Source organism: Anguilla anguilla, chromosome 8 (assembly GCF_013347855.1).
Source record: "Anguilla anguilla isolate fAngAng1 chromosome 8, fAngAng1.pri, whole genome shotgun sequence".
Taxonomy (NCBI): Eukaryota; Metazoa; Chordata; class Actinopteri; order Anguilliformes; family Anguillidae; genus Anguilla; species Anguilla anguilla.
The window spans coordinates 24,926,287-24,943,992 of NC_049208.1; the positions used below are offsets into that span (position 1 = coordinate 24,926,287).

At 47.6% G+C, this 17,706-nt stretch overlaps 1 protein-coding gene across 1 annotated transcript in view; it reads left to right on the forward strand.

The window, feature by feature from the left end:
* The window catches only part of sdc3 (syndecan 3), a 33,414-nt gene extending 21,901 nt beyond the window's left edge, over positions 1-11,513 (forward strand). Inside the window, exons 2-5 of the mRNA XM_035429708.1 lie at positions 4,899-5,010; positions 8,015-8,898; positions 9,403-9,634; positions 10,888-11,513. Coding sequence (XP_035285599.1) covers positions 4,899-5,010; positions 8,015-8,898; positions 9,403-9,634; positions 10,888-11,054 — 1,395 coding nt within the window. The 3' untranslated portion in view covers positions 11,055-11,513. The remainder of the gene's footprint in view (positions 1-4,898; positions 5,011-8,014; positions 8,899-9,402; positions 9,635-10,887) is intronic.
* The last annotated feature ends 6,193 nt before the right edge of the window (positions 11,514-17,706 follow it).

Consider the following 17,706-nt stretch of genomic DNA (forward strand, 5'->3'; position numbering starts at 1 on the left):
TCCTCAGCAGAGATGGAGTAGAAATAGCCGTTGCCTGCAGTGGGATGGGAATGCATTATTTTTAAACCCAGAGAAGGGCTCCTGCTGGGGATGAAGGCATGCCAAAGGTATTTTGAGAAACATCAAGGCTGTTTTGAAAGGCCTCCACATCCTTTTGATCTTTTGTAAACAGTGTGTCTCCATCTGCGCGGTCCGAGGCGCTGGCTCGGGGGACGTGCAGGAAGAAGACTCGTGTCCTTCTTTTTTTAAACATTTTTGTCTCCTGTTTTTTTTTTTTTGTTGTCCCAACATGATCAACATGGAGGGCCTACTCATATTTTATAGATGTGTCCTTTTCCCAGTAATTTTTTCCGTACATTGTGCCGAGTGTATATTGGAATGTATACCCTCTGACGTGCGTGTGGTCAGTTTCCCGCTCTTTTTCTCTCTGTATTCCGCTGGCTAAGGCGCATACTGCGCAGGGGACTGCGTTAATGAAGCTGGCAGACGAGAGGCTGCCAGTCAATCAAACGAGCTGCTGTTGGGCCATGTGGCCAGGAGGTCCCTGTTAAGGGAAGCCATCTTACCCTGAGTGGCGCTGTGGCCAATTACATGCCCATCTACCGGGCTACCGATCGCAGCTGGCACAGGCGTAGTTGGGATTAGATTCACAAAGGGCTGGTGATTTACTTTGTCACATTACCACAGCATAGAGAGAGAGAGAGAGAGAGAGGGAAAGGGAGAGAGGAAGGAAGAAAACATTCCCAGAATGCACCCAAATCTTAAATTGTCTGTAAGCTAAAGAAAGAAAAACAATAAAGGAAGGACCCTCAAATACAAGTTTGCTCTGAAATTCAGATGTACAAATATCTCCTCTTGAACCTCTCCTTGGAAACTGCTCAGCTCCTCATATTTCTAAGAGGGAGAGCAAAAAAGGTGAGCGTTCCTGTCATAGCTTTCACTAATTTAATTTAGTCTTTTATTTGTTTAACTTCTACTTGTTCATATCTGTTATGCGCAGTAGTGCCCTTTCAGACATCGCATTTCCTTTGGAGAGTGTAAACGTGCACATTTGGGCGAGCCGAGCGGCGCGGTCCGTGGGCTAGCCGAGCGGCGCGGTCCGTGGGCTAGCCGCACTTTCCCAGCTCTGATCCCTTCTGCTTACTGCCTGCAAAATGCAAGAATATGTCCTGCTCTCCTTTAAATGAAAAAAGTGGAGTCTCATGGAATGAAAATTGAGGAGCAGTGGTGCACAATTAGATTTTCTTTTATGATTAGATCCAGACAAGCATTTTATGGGCTGGCATCTGAAATGATCATATGCCTGCCATCCTCCGGCATGTGGGAGAAATCCAGCCTCGGATACTTTTAAGATCTGTATGGTCTTTGTCTCTCTCTCTCTGCCTCACACAGACACACACACGCGTGCGCACCCTCTCATGCACACACACACGCACCCACACACGCACTCGCACAGAGACAGCGACGGCTCGCGCCAACCCCTAATCACATCACACGGAAAATTACACCCACAAACAGCCCCAGCACTGTCAGTGTTGATCGGGAAAACCCACGGAGATGCAGCCCTTTCTGCATGCGGCAGAGCCCCCTACAGAGGAGCCTGCTCTGGTGGAGCGCACCACAGAGTTAAATGACAAGCAGAGCCGGATGCTCTAGAGCTGTCCCTCAAAGAATCAGAGGCACACACCATAGAAAGCTACCTCTGAAGCGAGTGGCCAGAGGTCCTCCGGTGGGAGTCCTAGCAGCTGAGACTCTCTGTGTCATGTGACACAGCCAAGGCTGAACTGGAAGGGGCACTGCCATTTTGTGAAGTGTGGAGGGGGATAGCTCGCTGCCATTAGAGCGGGGCTTTTAGGGATTCTAGCATTCATTACGCCTTCGTATGTTTTTTCCAGTATGAAGTCCAAGCTTGGACAACAACCAAGATGCTGAAGAAAGAACCCCTTTCACTGTGTTCACACCAATCCTCAGTTGTTTTTTTGTTTTGTAAAGCATTTCTTGTAGGGTAAAGAGATTCTCAAATATTTTATGTTTTTTGGGGGGGGGGTGTATGTGTGTTCATGGTGTGTGTGTTCTTGGTTTGTGTGTTTTTGTGAGAGAACGTGCGTCCGCTCATGTGCGCGCGACACTTCTTTTTGTGTTCTCTGGGTGTATTTGTCCGTGCGTTTCTTGGTCCCCGAGTGTGGGTGTGTGCGAGAAGGAGAGTTAATTGATTTTGCCGTATGCCTTTCCCCGTTTTTATTGGTTTTCCTTGTGTGTCAGAATGTGGGACAGGAGGGAGAGCCTGTGTGTGTCCTGCGTGTTTTGTGTGTGTGTGTGTGTGTTTGGGGGGTTCCCACTGGGAGAGCAGCTAGCTAGAGCAGGATGTTGGGGGAAGGGAGTGTAGAAAGAGGAGGGGGGCGGGGGTAGGGGGAGGTGGGGGGGGGGCAGACAGGATGTTAGCCATGAGATGAAAGCAGAGGAGAGGGGGTCAGTGGCACAGCAGTCTGATAACCATCCCCATTCAGATCACCACAAGAGGCCAACAGTTCAAAGAACTGGGCATGCCCAGTGAGTGCTTTTTGTGCTACTGGTCTGGAAGAGAAATGTCACTTCCTCCGCATTTTTGAGGATTGTCAGGGGGGAATATCGCGCCATTTATTTCAATTTTGCGTTTATTCTGCTCTTCATCTGCATTCAACCCCCTTTAATAATTTATAGCACTGACAGAGCTGAATGTCCTCCTTTTTATGAAATAACTGTCTAGTGTTGCTGTCTGCCAGTGTTCATGGGTGTCCATGGCAACCCCCCTCATTGTAAAACTCACCCCACCCCCACCACAGATCATCACACGCATGCCCTCATCTTGAAAGGCACTTTACAATCTCCACCATTCAGCCTTTTCACAAAGTGCAAATTAAACAGTGAATACATTCATATTGCTTAAGAATCAGAATCAGGACGTTGTGTGCTTACAGTGCATGCACGCAGTCAGTAATCTTTGCAGTGTTACTTATGTCTTTATTGCAGTTACATAAAATGCCGTTGATACGGCCCATAAGCCTGGAAAAAAAAAAACCCTCCTGGTTTTTTTTTTTCATCCATCTGTTGGGAAATGCGCGCTTGATTTGAGCGCTCTCCCCGGCCGGGGCCCTCCCCTCTGGCCACGCGGCCGACCGTCCGTCTTCTCACAGCTCACAGAACTCCCCGCCGTTTGATCGATTCGCCTCCCGTGACCACCACAGCTCCTGATGGCCCCACGGCAGTTAATTTATTCCATGTGACGTGTCCTGCCCCCCCCCGCCCCCCCCGGCCCAACTCCTCTCCTCGCGGGGTCAGATTCCGTACACGGCCTTCAGTGTTGCTTGTTTAGTTTTTTTTGTAATGTTTTCAGCAGTTCATGTTGGGGTTTATCCTCCTGTAGGCTTGCGAGTAAAGCAGAGGTTCGGGCTTTTAAGCTAGTTTTTGCTTGACAAGTGAAATTGTCTTGCCCCCAGGCAAATCTTGAAATTAGCAAAACTGTCACCTCACTGGCAATTTTTTTTTCTTATTTAGCAAAAAAGTAATTTTTAAAAAAAGTAAGTCTAAATATAAGACTAAGGTACTCGCTAAGATGAATCTGTCAGAACCATGTTAATCAAAGAACTGTCAGTTTTGAGATCCACTTGAAATGGTAAGACTGAAGGGTCAAAGAACATGCCTTGACAAATGAGGCCCTTCACATTGTAACAGCCTTGTTTCATCACCCACCAACGCCTCCCATGCGCGCACACACACGCAAACACAAACACACGCTCACACACATGCACACACTCAGACTTGCATGCATACACACCCACATTCACTCACGTGTTCACACACACACACACAAAGGCATGTGTTAATTTACATGCCAGTATCCCCCTAGGTCTCAGATGAAAAATAAACAGATTAGGAAACCAGAGAAAAGCAGGTGATTGAAGTTGTGCTGAAACACTGTTCTCCCTTTTGCCACATCTTCGAGAGAACAATATGTGTGGGTACTGTCCACACATTGAATGCCATGATACTTTTATTTCCATTTTTTTACTGTTTGCATGTGTGAGTAATTTGATGATGGTACATAAGAATTAGGGTTTTTGCAGTGAAACATTTCATTTCAGTCTTCAACAATGGTTTAGTGCCCAGAACACATTAACCAGGCCTTCCCCCTGCCAAGAAGCTCAATCTTGGCTACAAATGGTTCTTTCAGCAAGACAATGATCCCTCATACCTCAGATTTAACCAATAAATAGTTAACTGACCACAACGTAACTATCTTCAGTGGCTGTCTCAGTCCCCACACTCGAGCCCAATTGAAAATTTGTGGTTTCAGTCAAAGAGGACAGTCCACAGGCCACAGACCAAAGGATCTGAAGCATCTTGAAAGATTCTATTTGAAGAAATGGTCAAAGAACCTTTCCAACTCTCAAATCTCATATACACCACAGAAGACATCTATGTAGTGTTGTCTCCTTACAAAGGGAGTGTGTGTGTGTGTGTGCATGCGTGCGTGCGTGCGTGCGTGCGTGCACAAGGTTCCGAATGTAGGCTACTCTGTACTAAAGCACTAAATGAATAATGGTCTGAATAATTGTGACACCTCAGAATAAAATACTGCTTTTTAAATGAACGTTTTCTGAGTTTTCCCATTTTAAACTAACAATATTACCTTATTACTCATATTGTTCATTTTATTCATGATTCTTTGCTCATCTTGATCAAGGGAGTGAATAGTTTTCAGGTCAATATATATGAATTAATATGTATTTGGTTAAATATTCTAACATACATTTTGAAGGTCTTTTGCATGGTGTTTGCTGCTAATTGCAAATGGCAAAACCATTTGAGTAAAATCTTGGTTGTGAATTCTGAATCTTCATTCTGCCTCTGTCTGCCAGGGCCAAAGATGGACTCCCTCCCTAGAGAAGAGGAGACCGGTGGACATGGAGGGGTCGAGCAACGATGAATTTATTGACGATGAGGATCTCTTCTCCGGCTCTGGCTCTGGCTGTGAGTGTTTTTGTGCTTCCATGCTTTGTGTTCAACCTGGTGTGAGATCACAAATGTGTGTTTAGAATATTCTTAACTCAACAATCTAATACTGATGTAAGAATCAATACTGGTTAATGAAAGCACTGGAGTGCTAGACTTAGGATTTGGGCTAAAAAACATTCCAATAAACTTTCTCTTTAAAGGGTTAACTTAAAAACTCAGTGTTCCACATGCAAGTTTATAACCGCTCTGCTTCAGTCTGTTTGCACTAGAAGGTCACCCTTACATTTTTACTTGTAGATCTGACCACAGAAAATGACAAATTGAAGACTAATGGCAGTAAGGAATCTGTGGCACCCTTGACCCTTGCAGAAGTGGAAATAAGCAATGATGAAATGCATGAAATAAGCAGCTTCAAACATCTGCCAAAACTCCACTGTCCAGGGATATCAAAATATTGTGTTTTAACCCTCATAAATCTCAGTGAAATAAATGAATACCGGAAATAACTGTACGCGATTTTTAGGAGGCGCACACACACACCCACACACACACTATTTTGGCATAAACATGCCATTGTTTGTATTTAAAATAGAATGCAGAAAGATTCAGTGTGGTGGGACTCAATGGTGGTAGGGAGAGATAAAAGTTGAAGTGGAAAATTTTGTGCGGAGTACTGTTCTTTTTTTCTCTCACGATCTTAGACATTATAAATGAGGTGCTACACACAGTGATATGCCTGTGCGTTGTATGTCAGCCTACGAACAGTGAGACATGCTTGTTGAGACTGTCAGTGGAGATTGTGAAGAATATGTAACACCTAGTAAAAACAGAGCTCTGAACCTGGGTCTGGCTTCGCAGAAAACATCTCTCTGGTTGTGAGTGTCTTTTACAAAGAGGGAAAGAAAGCATGCACACACATACACACACACACACACGCATGCACACACACACACACACACACACACACACACACACACACACATGCACATACACACACACACACACGCATGCTCACACACACGCACGTACACACACACACACACACACACATACACACACAGTTGGCCAGTAGCACAGCCCACGCCCAGATTCTGCTCATTATGGGATCTTATTTACTGTAATCTGATTACAAACTGCAGCTCTGATGCACAAACCCACAGGAATGTGGCCTGTACAGAGCCCTGTGCTGAACCCCCAGTGTCTCTGCTGGTCTGGGGACTGTGTGAACCGGGCTCTGGTCCAGCCGAGGAGGAGGAGGATCGCTCTTCCTCTGTGCGGCTGGTGCGACGTCTTGCCAAACAAGGGAGGGGGGGAGCGGTGGAGGGGGTATGGTTCCCATGGCGATGGGTCTCTCCGGAGCGCAGCGAATATTAAATTGATTGTCGCGTTGTTTGTGCAAATGCCGCGGGCGCGGCGCTCCAGAGCGGTCGCGTCGGAGGTCTCGGGACGCTCATCTCGCATTTGTGACATCGCGGCGGTGCAGCGCTTCCTTAAATGGCTGAAGCCAGCCCGAAGCCAATTAGTGGCGCTCCCCCGCCGCGCTGGGGGGACCGGGATCCTGTCTGCGGTCCGCGGGGGGGGGGGCAGCCGGAGGAGGGATTACGGCAGAGATGGTGCTTTATTAATCCTGCGGCTCTCTGGTGGGCCGGCACGGGGGATTAAAGGAGAGGAAAGACGGCTTCCAGGGTTCAGGAAATCTCTTTTTTCTTTCCTTCTCCCCCCTGTGGGCTTCGGGTTTTCCATCTTTCGCATCCCCTTTTCCTCCCGTTTTTGTCGTAGGCGAGTGAAATGTGTTTTAGCGCCACACCCGCCGATCGAGCCAGGCAGCTGGTGCGCTTTCACCTCTGCCCTGCACTCGCCTGAAGGTCACGGGCTCTCTTCCGTGCTACGCTATAGGAGAGCTAGCGCACATCTCTCGCAGACTTAAGACTGCTAGCCTGTAGGTAGCACCCGGTGAGACGTAAGGAGACGCTGAAGGGAGCTAAGGTAACCAAACTGATTTAAATCCACCCTGGCCTGGTGGAGTCAAAGCCTTGGTGCCCTGACCCTGCAGGTTCCTGGTCGGGGATGGCAGCCAATGCTGGAGCTAGCACCGCGTAGGCTTCAGGCCTGAGGGTTTCCATTTTGTTTGCTTGTGTTTCCTCTGGAGAAGCGGCTGTGCTACACCTGCAGTTTCCATGTAGAATCAGAGTTGCCTGATTGAACACACTCGTATTGATCCGGTCATTTCCCTCCGTGCTGATGGAAGGGCTCGGCTGATGCCTGTGGCTTCCTGATCCCAAGGAGGAAATGTATATTTATAACCGCGGACACTATTTATTCACACTGCTTGTGTAGGTATCTGAAATCATGCATCTCCTGCCTTCTCTCTCTTTCCCTGTCTCTCAGTCTGCCTCTCCCTCCCCCTCCATCCTTCTCCACTCGCGGTCCCTCTCTCTTAGTCTCTTCCACCCCCTCTACCCATACTTTCACTTTCAGTGCAGATTTACATGGCTTTGTTTACATGGCGCAGCGAGGTTACGTCACCAAAACATGGCACTCGACACAAATAAACGTACAGCAGTCACACGTGAAAGAAGAATTAGTGCAATTAGCAAAGGTGAAAGATTCCAGTGAATGCAGTCATTTACAGTAATACCTGGCCTTCTGGATCACCTCAGTATCAGCATCCCTCCCACTGACAGAAACATTTTTTCTGTCTCGCTACTGAATTATTGATTAAATTCTGTTGGGTGGGAGGAACTGGCCCAAATCCTGGAGTTGCCAGGAAAGCTCTGTCACTGAAGTAATTTCATTTTGATTGTGATGAGGTGACATCTGGTTTGTTCACATTGCCTGCTGTTTGAATTCTGTCCTGAGACTTTCTGGGGTGAGTTAATTCAGAGTGACATAGAACCCAGCACAGCACAATCTTGTGATGATAGAGTGCAGGTTTTTTTTCTTTAGTTGGAGCCGGGTTTTAGTTACATGTTCCAAACTGTAATCTGTTTCTCTCTGTGTCGGTTTACCTCTTTCTCAGTGGTTCCAGAGATGGAGGTGAGGCCTACAGCTATGGGCGTTACCTTCACTACAGAAGAGCCTCTCCCTCTGTCCACGACCCAGGCCACCTCCCCGGCCCCCTCCGCCCCGCCCGCCGCCGAGCCCAGCAACACCCCCGTCTGGAGCCCGACTGGGGAGGGCGAGGGGCCGTGGGAGACTGAGAAAGAGAGAGAGGCTGAGAGAGAAAGGGAAAAAGAGGTAGAAGGAGAGAGGGAACAGGAGAAGGAGAGAGAACGAGAACGGGAGAGAGAGAGGGAGAGGGAACGAGAGAGGGAGAGGGAAAAAGAAAGGGAGAGGGAGAGGGAAAAAGAGAGGGAGAGGGAAAGAGAGAGAGAGAGGGACCGGGAAAGAGAACGAGAGAGGGAGAGGGAAAGAGAACGAGAGAGGGAGCGGGAACGAGAGAGAGACAGGACCAGAGTTCTACTGGCCACAGACTCTCCGAGATCCCCTGCTGCAGTCCCCATGGCCACCACCAGCTCTGCCACTACTCCAGCGCAGAGCTCAGTGCCCCCTAGCAGTGTGGAGGACTTCAGCACCGCCATAGAGGAAGAAGAGGAGGAGGCGGATGTGTTCATCCCCGTGGGCCCGACAGAGCCCGTCCCCACCAGCCGAATTGAGTCCACCACACAGATCACCACTTCCACCACACCTGTCCCAACAACCACCCTCACCACCACCACCAGTACCCTAGTGCCCTCTACTACAGCCCCACCCACTACCCCGACAGCTGCCCCCACCACTGCGAAACCCAGGACCAGGGCTCCCAGTGCCGACTCGCTGTGGCCACGGGCCCCGAAGACCACGCCCAGCCAGGCCACACCCACGGAGGCCAGCACGCGTCTTCAGACCCCCTCCACAGTGCAGGTGAGCCCGGCCAGCCGACACCTCCGCTAGCGCCTAGCACTAGCGCCTAGCGAAGCGTCTCCCCTCGCTGACGCAAGGCAGCCGTCGCTGCTGCCAGCGCAATTCAGGCGAGCCACACTGACATGAAAAGCACACCCACGCCCCCACCCCCCGTTGTGAGAGCGCTTTTACTGTCGGATAAAAGGTGAAATCTGTAGGAAAAGGGAAAATTAAACCAATCCAGATAAAACGCAAGATCAGAGGAAAAGAAGGAGCCCTTATCTCCAAAGCAAAGGATGTGAAAATGTGATAATCTTACGTAAAACTCTGGGCGTTGCGGTGGGAAGGGAAACAAGGTCAACGCATCTAAACCGGCTAGCTTTTTAAATCAAGGACATGCACACCGCACCGCCAAATTTATCTGCCACGTCCACACATTGCATTACAGTAGATCCTTATCTGCGGGTGAGGGATGGTGTGTTTGCGGAGACGTTGAAATGCGCTGTCGTGTCTCTCCTCCCCCAGCCTCGTGCTCCGGAGGAGGGGCTCAATAATGAGGTGGCCGGCGCTGGTCCCAGCGGAGACTTTGAAATCCGGGAGGAGGACACTCGCTCGCCCAATGAGGTGGTGCGAGGGGCCAAGGTCGCGGTCGAGACGGGGGCGGAGCCAGACCTGATTGGCAACACGGTGGATACAGGGAGTTCTGCTGCGCAGCTGCCTCAGAAGAACATCCTGGAGAGGAAGGAGGTGCTGATAGGTAAGACTCTTACACACACACACACACACACACACACACACACTCACACACACACACACAAATGCGCACACACACTCACACCCAGACAAACATACATGCGTCCATACACACAAACACACCATATATATGTATACACATGCTCATACACATACATGTATGCATAGTGCTGAACACAGTATACATATGCACTATACATAAATATTATACACAGATACTGATATATAAGTATCTGTGTATAAGTCACACTTTGTTTCTCTCTGTCTTTCATGGTTTTCTCTCAATGTCTTTGTCTGTTTGTCTATCTGCCTGTCTGTCTCTCTGTCTGTCTTTCTCTCTGGCTGGGGGAGGCATAGCATGCAGCAAGGCATGATGGGCTTTCTGTCCCCATCAGTAGTGATCCCATGTTAGCAGGCTGTAGAGGCTCTCAGAGCAAGTGCCACAGACCAGACTATCCGCAGTCTTTATTTAACAGCATATGTAGCACCCGTAGGAGTTTTTCTCCCTCACTCTCTCTCCTCACACCTTCCCACCCTTCTTGTCATCTCCCTTTTTTTTGCACTCCCTCCCTCCCTCCCTCCCTCCCTCCAGCCTTATCTGCCTTCCTTTATTCCCATCTCACTCTCTCCTCCCCCCTCCTTCACTTCCTGTGTGCCCAGACTGATGTTCCTGTCCTGTCTTTTCTCCTCCAGCTGTTCTGTTTGGAGGGCTCCTAGCTGTGGTGTTTGCAGACTTCCTGGTTATAGGTAACGCACAGGCCGGGCACTACTGTGTGGTAGAGCAGAGGTTAGAGGAGACGGAGCGCAGTAATAGAGCAGAAGCCAGGCGGTCCCAGCGTAGTGGTTGCCCCCTCCCCAGCAGTAACGGTGTTTCTCTGTGTGAAGGAAGTGTTACGTCACGTTAGCTTGTGTGTAGCTTATTCTGCTTGTGTCTACCTCTTTATGTCTGTTTGTACATGTCAGTATATGTGTGTGTGTGTGTGTGTGTGTGTGTGTTCAGTGACTCTTTCGGTGTGGTAGTGTGCGGTGTGGAGAGAGCAGTTTGTCACTGAATACATTGTGTAGTGACATTTTATTATGTTTTTCACTCTACCTGAGTACATATCTCTCTACACCACTCAGCAGGTTTAAACACCTTTCCCAGAAGACAGTGTGGCACATAATGTGCATTGCAGTGTGTAGTAGCCTGTAACTGGTCTCTCTCTGTTTCTCTCTCTCTCTCTCTCTCTCCCCCTCTCTCTCTCTCTCCCTGCGCAGCGGTGATAGTAGGGGGCGTGGTGGGTGCCCTCTTTGCGGCGTTCCTGGTCATGCTCCTGGTTTACCGCATGAAGAAGAAGGACGAGGGGAGCTACACCCTGGAGGAACCCAAGCAGGCCACCGTCACCTACCAGAAACCAGACAAGCAGGAGGAGTTCTATGCATAACGCTGACAGCCCGAAACCCCCGCCCCCCACCCTCCCGACCCTCCACCTCCGCTCTCCTGATCTCCTCTTCTCCTCTTCGCTTCTCTTGTCTCATCTTCTGAGTTTCTGTCCTCTTTTTGCCCCTCCCCCCCCACCCCCGAGAGTGCCTACAGTATCTCTCCATGGACTCTGAGGTTTCGTTTCAACTAAAAAGGAGACACAGGAAGAAAATGTAAAGCAAGAAAGAAAAAAGAAGTCAATTCAAACACGTACACAAAAAGTTTCTTTTTTTAGATAATTGTTATTAATATTATAGTAGTTATTGTTATATGATATAATGAAATGATTATTTTGTAAAAATAAGATATACACAAAAACAACACTAGCTCTTTAATTCTGGTCCCAGCACAGTGCTGCTGTTTTACTTCATGGAACTGGTGATGTTCCCGAGAGGGGGGGGGGGGTGATGCAAGCAAGGCAGAGAGATAGGCGAAGGAGAAGGAGAGAGAGAAAGAGAAGGAGAGCAGACAGGATAACGGAGGCGGGAGGCCTTGTTTTCCGTATGTTGCAGTGGTTGTCCCTCAGCCTGCCTGGTGGGTGGGCGAGCGAGCGAGCGAGTGAGTGGTCACACAAACATGGCGGTCACACAGACATGGGCCCTGGAGTCTCCATGCTGTGCCTTTCAGTCCCCGGTGCTAATGACGTGGTCTCTGCAGTGATGGATAAGGCTCTGTGTGTGTGTGTGTGTGTGTGTGTGTGTGCTGCCCTCAGCTCCTGCCGTCCCTGTGTGCTTTTACCAGTACACCTGCACACTGCCTCCCCTCTGCCTCCCCTCTGCCTCAGCACCACTCTGTGTGGGTCACTCTCTCTCACACACACTCATGCGCATACACACACATAGCCACACACACACACACACACGCGCATACAGACACACACACACACACACACACGCACGCGCATACCGCCACACAGACACACACGCTCACACGCTCACACACACCCGCAGGGGAGTTATAAATGCTCTGTATGCCAGATGCTTGTGTGTCATGGGTGTGGGGAGAGGGAAGATGGGAGTCACCGTCGGACTGCAAGCCCACCCCTGTGGCCCAGAGCTGAAGTACCCTGCAAGCAGACTTCCCCCCCCCCCCCTCCTCCCCAAACACACACCTGTGAGCTACCTCCCACTGTCTGCCCTGCTGGTTTGACTCCTGCACCCACGCGGGTGCAGGCCGTACAGTTGGACCCCTCACGTGACACTCCCAAACCAGGCCCTATATCATGCCTGACTACGTATCTCATGACAACGTATCTCCTCTCTTGAGATAATTAATTTTCCTTCTGCTCTCTGTAAGGCGTCTTTGTGATGCTTCTCTGTAAAAAGAAGGCTGAACGTGGCGGGCATTTCGGACGGAAGTAAGCATTCCTCTTCACGTAACAGATTTACATACGTGAGAAGCAGCGCTCCCGTCTCCGTAGGTACTTCAGCTAAGCTCGCGTTTGCCACCAGGCGTGTGTACAGCAGGCTGAATGGCCCTGGCCCAATACTGAGCCTACTGCCGCTCCCCAGCTAGTACCAGAATCCGTCTTTCTTGTACCAATTTCTTTTTGTTTTTTGTTTTTTGTTTCTTTTGAGGGGGGAGTCTAGCAGGAAGTTGGTCCTTTGTGCTTCTGTGAATCCCTCCCGTTTGGGGATGCAGATGAGACCCGAGCTTGGGCTGAGCCCAGTGCTCCAGTGTTGTTATTGTGAGGTTTCCAGAACGTTCTCCATTTGCTAGGAGTCCCCCGTCTGTCCACACAGTGCCAGAGTTCAGTCACCATTTCTGTGCTGTAAAAAATACATGTATAAAAAAAATATAATGATAATAAAAAAAAGTGATACATGTGATCAATAGTGGTAATAACGATCAATAATATATCAACACTACATGAAGGAAACAAAGTATAATATAACAGGAGGACATTTATATAGCTGTTTGGTAAAGTTTTATTGATGTAAATATCTTCATTTCCTTTGTATTCTTTTTTTCATGACTCTACCCGTCTTTTGATCATGTGTCTTGGGTGGCAGGGTGGGAACTTCTCCTCTCCCCCTCCCCTGACAGACACACAGACCCGTGCATATCACAGGCATACACACTGGAGAGAGAGCACCATCATCATCATCATCATCACCACCCCAATCACTATCATAGCTGATAGAGATATGGAATAATAGTGTATCTCTATCTTGGTATTTTTTTTTATTGTTCTTTCATTGTTGTGTAAAAGCACAAGATCTTATTGTTTTGGGGTGTCTTGCTGGTGTTAAGACCTGAATTCCTGTCACCTTACTGGTTGGCTTCTTCCCTGATACTGGCCCAGTGCTTCGCCAGCGTTAGTGCAGTGTGTGGATAACGTTTGGGCAACGTCTGGGTAGTATTTTGGACAGCGAAAGCTCGGGGGTGGTTGGGAGTAACTTTTTTTTTTTCTATTTTAAAGATTGTAACAATAACCATAACAGTACAGGTGTACTTGTAGCTTATATATCTTATACTTAGTACTGTAGGCAAATGCAAGTGTGAGTCATGTTATATCTGTGTGTGTGTGTGTGTGTGTGTGTGTGAGTGTGTGTGTGAGAAAGAGAGATAGAGAATAGGAGATGAAGAGTTGGTATGTGTCTCTTTCTCTAAAGACATGTGCAAGGACCTACCTGTTATTACAGGTATATGTATCTGTCCCTTGTGTTGGTGCGCGTGTGTGTCTGTGTGTGTGTGTGTGTGTGTCTGTCTGTGTGTGTGTTTATGTGTCTAGTGTGCAAGTGTAGATGGGGGGGTCATCACCTGGGTGGAATGTACCTGGAGCAGGTGTGCTTACCTGGTCCAACAGATCTGATTCTCTTCCATTGTCAGGTAGTCGCACCCAATCCCCCTCACTTCTCTCATACTGTACTCGTTCATCTACACTTTACCTGTCCTCTGCGTCCGAGTCTCACACCTGCATCTACACCGCACCTGTCCTTTAGACTCACTCGTGTCACCTCCACCTGCCCATAGACTCATCTGTCTGGGTGCCCACCTCCACCTGCCCATAGACTCCTCTGTCTGGGTGCCCACCTCCACCTGTCCATAGACTCACCTGTGTAAATGTACACTGCACCTGTAGACTTCACCTGTCATGAGTGTCACTCGAGACTAGAGCTACACCTCACTGTGGAATGTTTTTTTACAGTGTTCACACACTCTTGCAGTGGATTACTGGTTGTAATCGGAGGTCTCTGCTCTGTACAGAACTTTGTCGAAATCACTCACACTTTAGATATGAAAAGGATCATTTTATATACATTCGCAGATGTATGAATGATGGTTTTTTTATTTTATTTTTTGTGAATGAACTTCTCTATATGTTTGCTGTCTTTTCTAAGGTGATGTTAAAAACATAGGTGTTTGTACCCATGTAAGCCTGAATATAGCCAAATGAGAGGAGAGAGATTTCTGTCTCTGTGCCACGCCCCAAACAAGGCTTCACTGAGACCGGAAAGGCGAAACGTTCTTTCTATTTGCCCATTGTGTTTTTATACATTCACATTTTTAAAATCTGAGTTGATTGTTTTATTGTTTTACTCGCCTGTGGGGGCTCTGCCGGTCCTCAGCGGGCGAGTCCTGTCACTAATCTGCCACTCTGTTCTAAATAAAAGGCCTGATTGGGTACCACCGTGTTCGTCTGCTGTGATCTGATTGGATTTTGTGGGGCAGGAACGGGAGGTTTGTGGGAATTCTGAGGGAGCCGAAGGAAAAGCAATCAGGAAGCAGACAAAGGAGTAGGCGGGGATTGGAAGAACAGGTGGAAGGCTGCGGTGCTGATAAACCAGCGTGAATGCACTCAGTTATCCTCACACACACACACAAATATTATCACTGCGGTATCTGTGGTCCACCTGAACATTTGGATTCTGCTTTTTGTGATATTGAAGGGTGTTCAGGAAACATTTTTCTGAAAGACTCGAGCAGTGTTCTGCCTAACGTCTGAACCAACAGCAGCCACATTCATTCCCTTTTATAATTGTACCAGATTACATACTCTATTTTTCTGTCTCCTACCCCTTCCTACTGTAGCAGGGGTGGGGTTTTTCTGGCCAGCACCCTCTGCTGGCAAGGTGTGGTAAAGCTGCTTTCACTGAACAACTCACTGAAAATACAGTTGACCTCTTTGAAAACATTAAGGACCTGCGAACCTCTGAAATGTGTTCTGTGTGCAGAATTAAGAGTTGCCGGGACACCGTAACCAGTCAATGCGAACTTTGATTCACGAAGCAGAGAGTCAGAGAGACGGTAACCAAGAAACCAGTGCCTCCCTCCAGGCAGATGGAGATTGTGGTTACCAAGGAGATGAGTGGAGCATTTTCCACAGCGTGATGCTCAGAGACTGCACTACCCAGCCAACATGTAACGCTCTTGTCACTTTCCAAAACGCTGCCGGTGTTTTTGGGTTGTTGCAGTGTCGCAGTAGCTAGATTTTATGCATTATTCATTCGTTTTAAATTGACTGCTGGTTAGGATTTTTATCCGACGTTTATGCTTCTCAGAATTCCTGATTCTTTCTTAACAACCTTCCCACTGCAAGCAATAATGAACCAGTGACTCAAACTCACACATCGCTGCAAAATACTGATCCACAGCAAGGACCAATGTACCTCACAATCCATTCTACTTAATCAGTGATCATTAATTGTTTTCTGTCAAGTCCCACACCGTAAAATATTAGCTTGGACATGCTGTAGGATTTTAGCCCCAATGTTGACATTCATAAATAAGTGATAATAAACCTAAAAAGGCTTTCTCTGTTTGGTAATTGCATCACCATAGTTTATATTGAAGGGGCTGAGGAAAGAGCGAGCAAGATTTCCCTTTGGAAAAATTACTCATGCAAAAGCTGCTGATGGATTCTGTGCACATGTGCAATAAGCTTTCCAACTGGCTCAAGCCGGTTAACACGGCTATAACCTCATGGAGCCAGCTACATAATTTGAGCATAGCAAGAGGTACAAATGGTTGAAAAACTGCATACTGCCAAGTATTGTGTTTAAATGCTGCTGGTAACAATCCCCCTGTGGCTGTCAATGTGGAACTCCTCCGGAAGAGTGCTATAAATGTTGTTTTTGTGCTGCATTTCAGAACAGAGCTCCACAAATCTCAAAGGGAAAAATTAGCCTGTCCCAGAATCAGCAAAACATACAATAAGACGCAATTCAATTTAGGATTACAAAAAACATGACACTGGTTTAAATTTACACATGTAACTGCCAAACAAACGGTTAGAGTCCAGTATAACGGCGGTAATTATGACTAGGAACATTGTTTATGTGTATTATGTGTATTATGCCACTAATTAGTGCACGTGTAAAAAATGTAAAACAACTCATCCTACAGCTGCAAAGCCTTTATAGTGTCATTAAATTCTCTGTTAGCTTTGGGGAGGGTTGAGCACCTAAAACAAAAAAACAGGGCAGCGGGGTGGGACAGAGTCTCTCTCTCTCTCTCTCTCTCTCTCTCTCTCTCTCTCTCTCTCTCTCTCTCTCTCTCTCTCTCTCTCTCTCTCTCTCTCTCTCTCTCTCTCTCTCTCTCTCTCTCTCTCTCTCTCTCTCTCTCTCTCTCTCTCTCTCTCTCTCTCTCTCTCTCTCTCTCTCTCTCTCTCTCTCTCTCTCTCTCTCTCTCTCTCTCTCTCTCTCTCTCTCTCTCTCTCTCTCTCTCTCTCTCTCTCTCTCTCTCTCTCTCTCTCTCTCTCTCTCTCTCTGTCTCTCCTGAGGGGGGTTGACGTCATCTGCTCGCCCGCATGAGGCTGCAGTCGCTGAAGGAAATTCATCCTGAAATTTAATTGCTTGTTTTCACGGCTGGGAGTTATAATTAGAGCCGGCAATGTGGGGAGCTTTCCCTCCCCACTCCCCCCTCTCTGTTCTCCCTCTCCTCACAACATACAGCGCTCAGTTTTCCATCTTACTCCCTCACGCTATCTCTCTCTCTCTCTCTCTCTCTTGCTCTGTGTACTGATTCAGCAACCCTTCTCTGTCTTTCTCTTCTCCTCCATTTCCTTCTTGCTTTTTTCGCTCACCTCTTTTCTCCCTCCTTCTCTGTCTGTTACCTGGTCTCACACATGATCTATAGTTCCATTGTGTGGTGGTTTTTTTTCCAATTTGATTTGCTTTTATTTCCCTTTTTTTCTTTTTTGTTTGCTTGTTCATTACTATTATTTTTGATAATTTGTTATCATTTTGTTATCCAAATAAAGGTTTTTTAAATTCAAATTCTCTCTCTCTCTCTCTCCATTGAATGTAAATATGTAATAATCACAGAAGTGCTATATCATATACCCATGCCATTTGAAAGTACATATCCCAGGACCACTTCAAATGTTACTGCAGAAAGCTTTCCTCTTCTCCCAAGTGAGGTACAATGAAGCTGTAGTATGAATAGTGTCATTATTTTATGTTTATACCACTACCTACATAACAATAACCATAAGTACAATGTAATTGTAGTCTTCAGACAATAACTAGCTTTCGCTCCTTTACAGTCTGTCTGTCATGGTGTCAGTAAATCTGCCTAGAGCATAAGACCCTAGAAGGATAAACCCTACATTTGGTCCAGTGAAAATAATCCAGTTGGCGGTGGCGAATTAGATTTATGGTGCAGAAAGC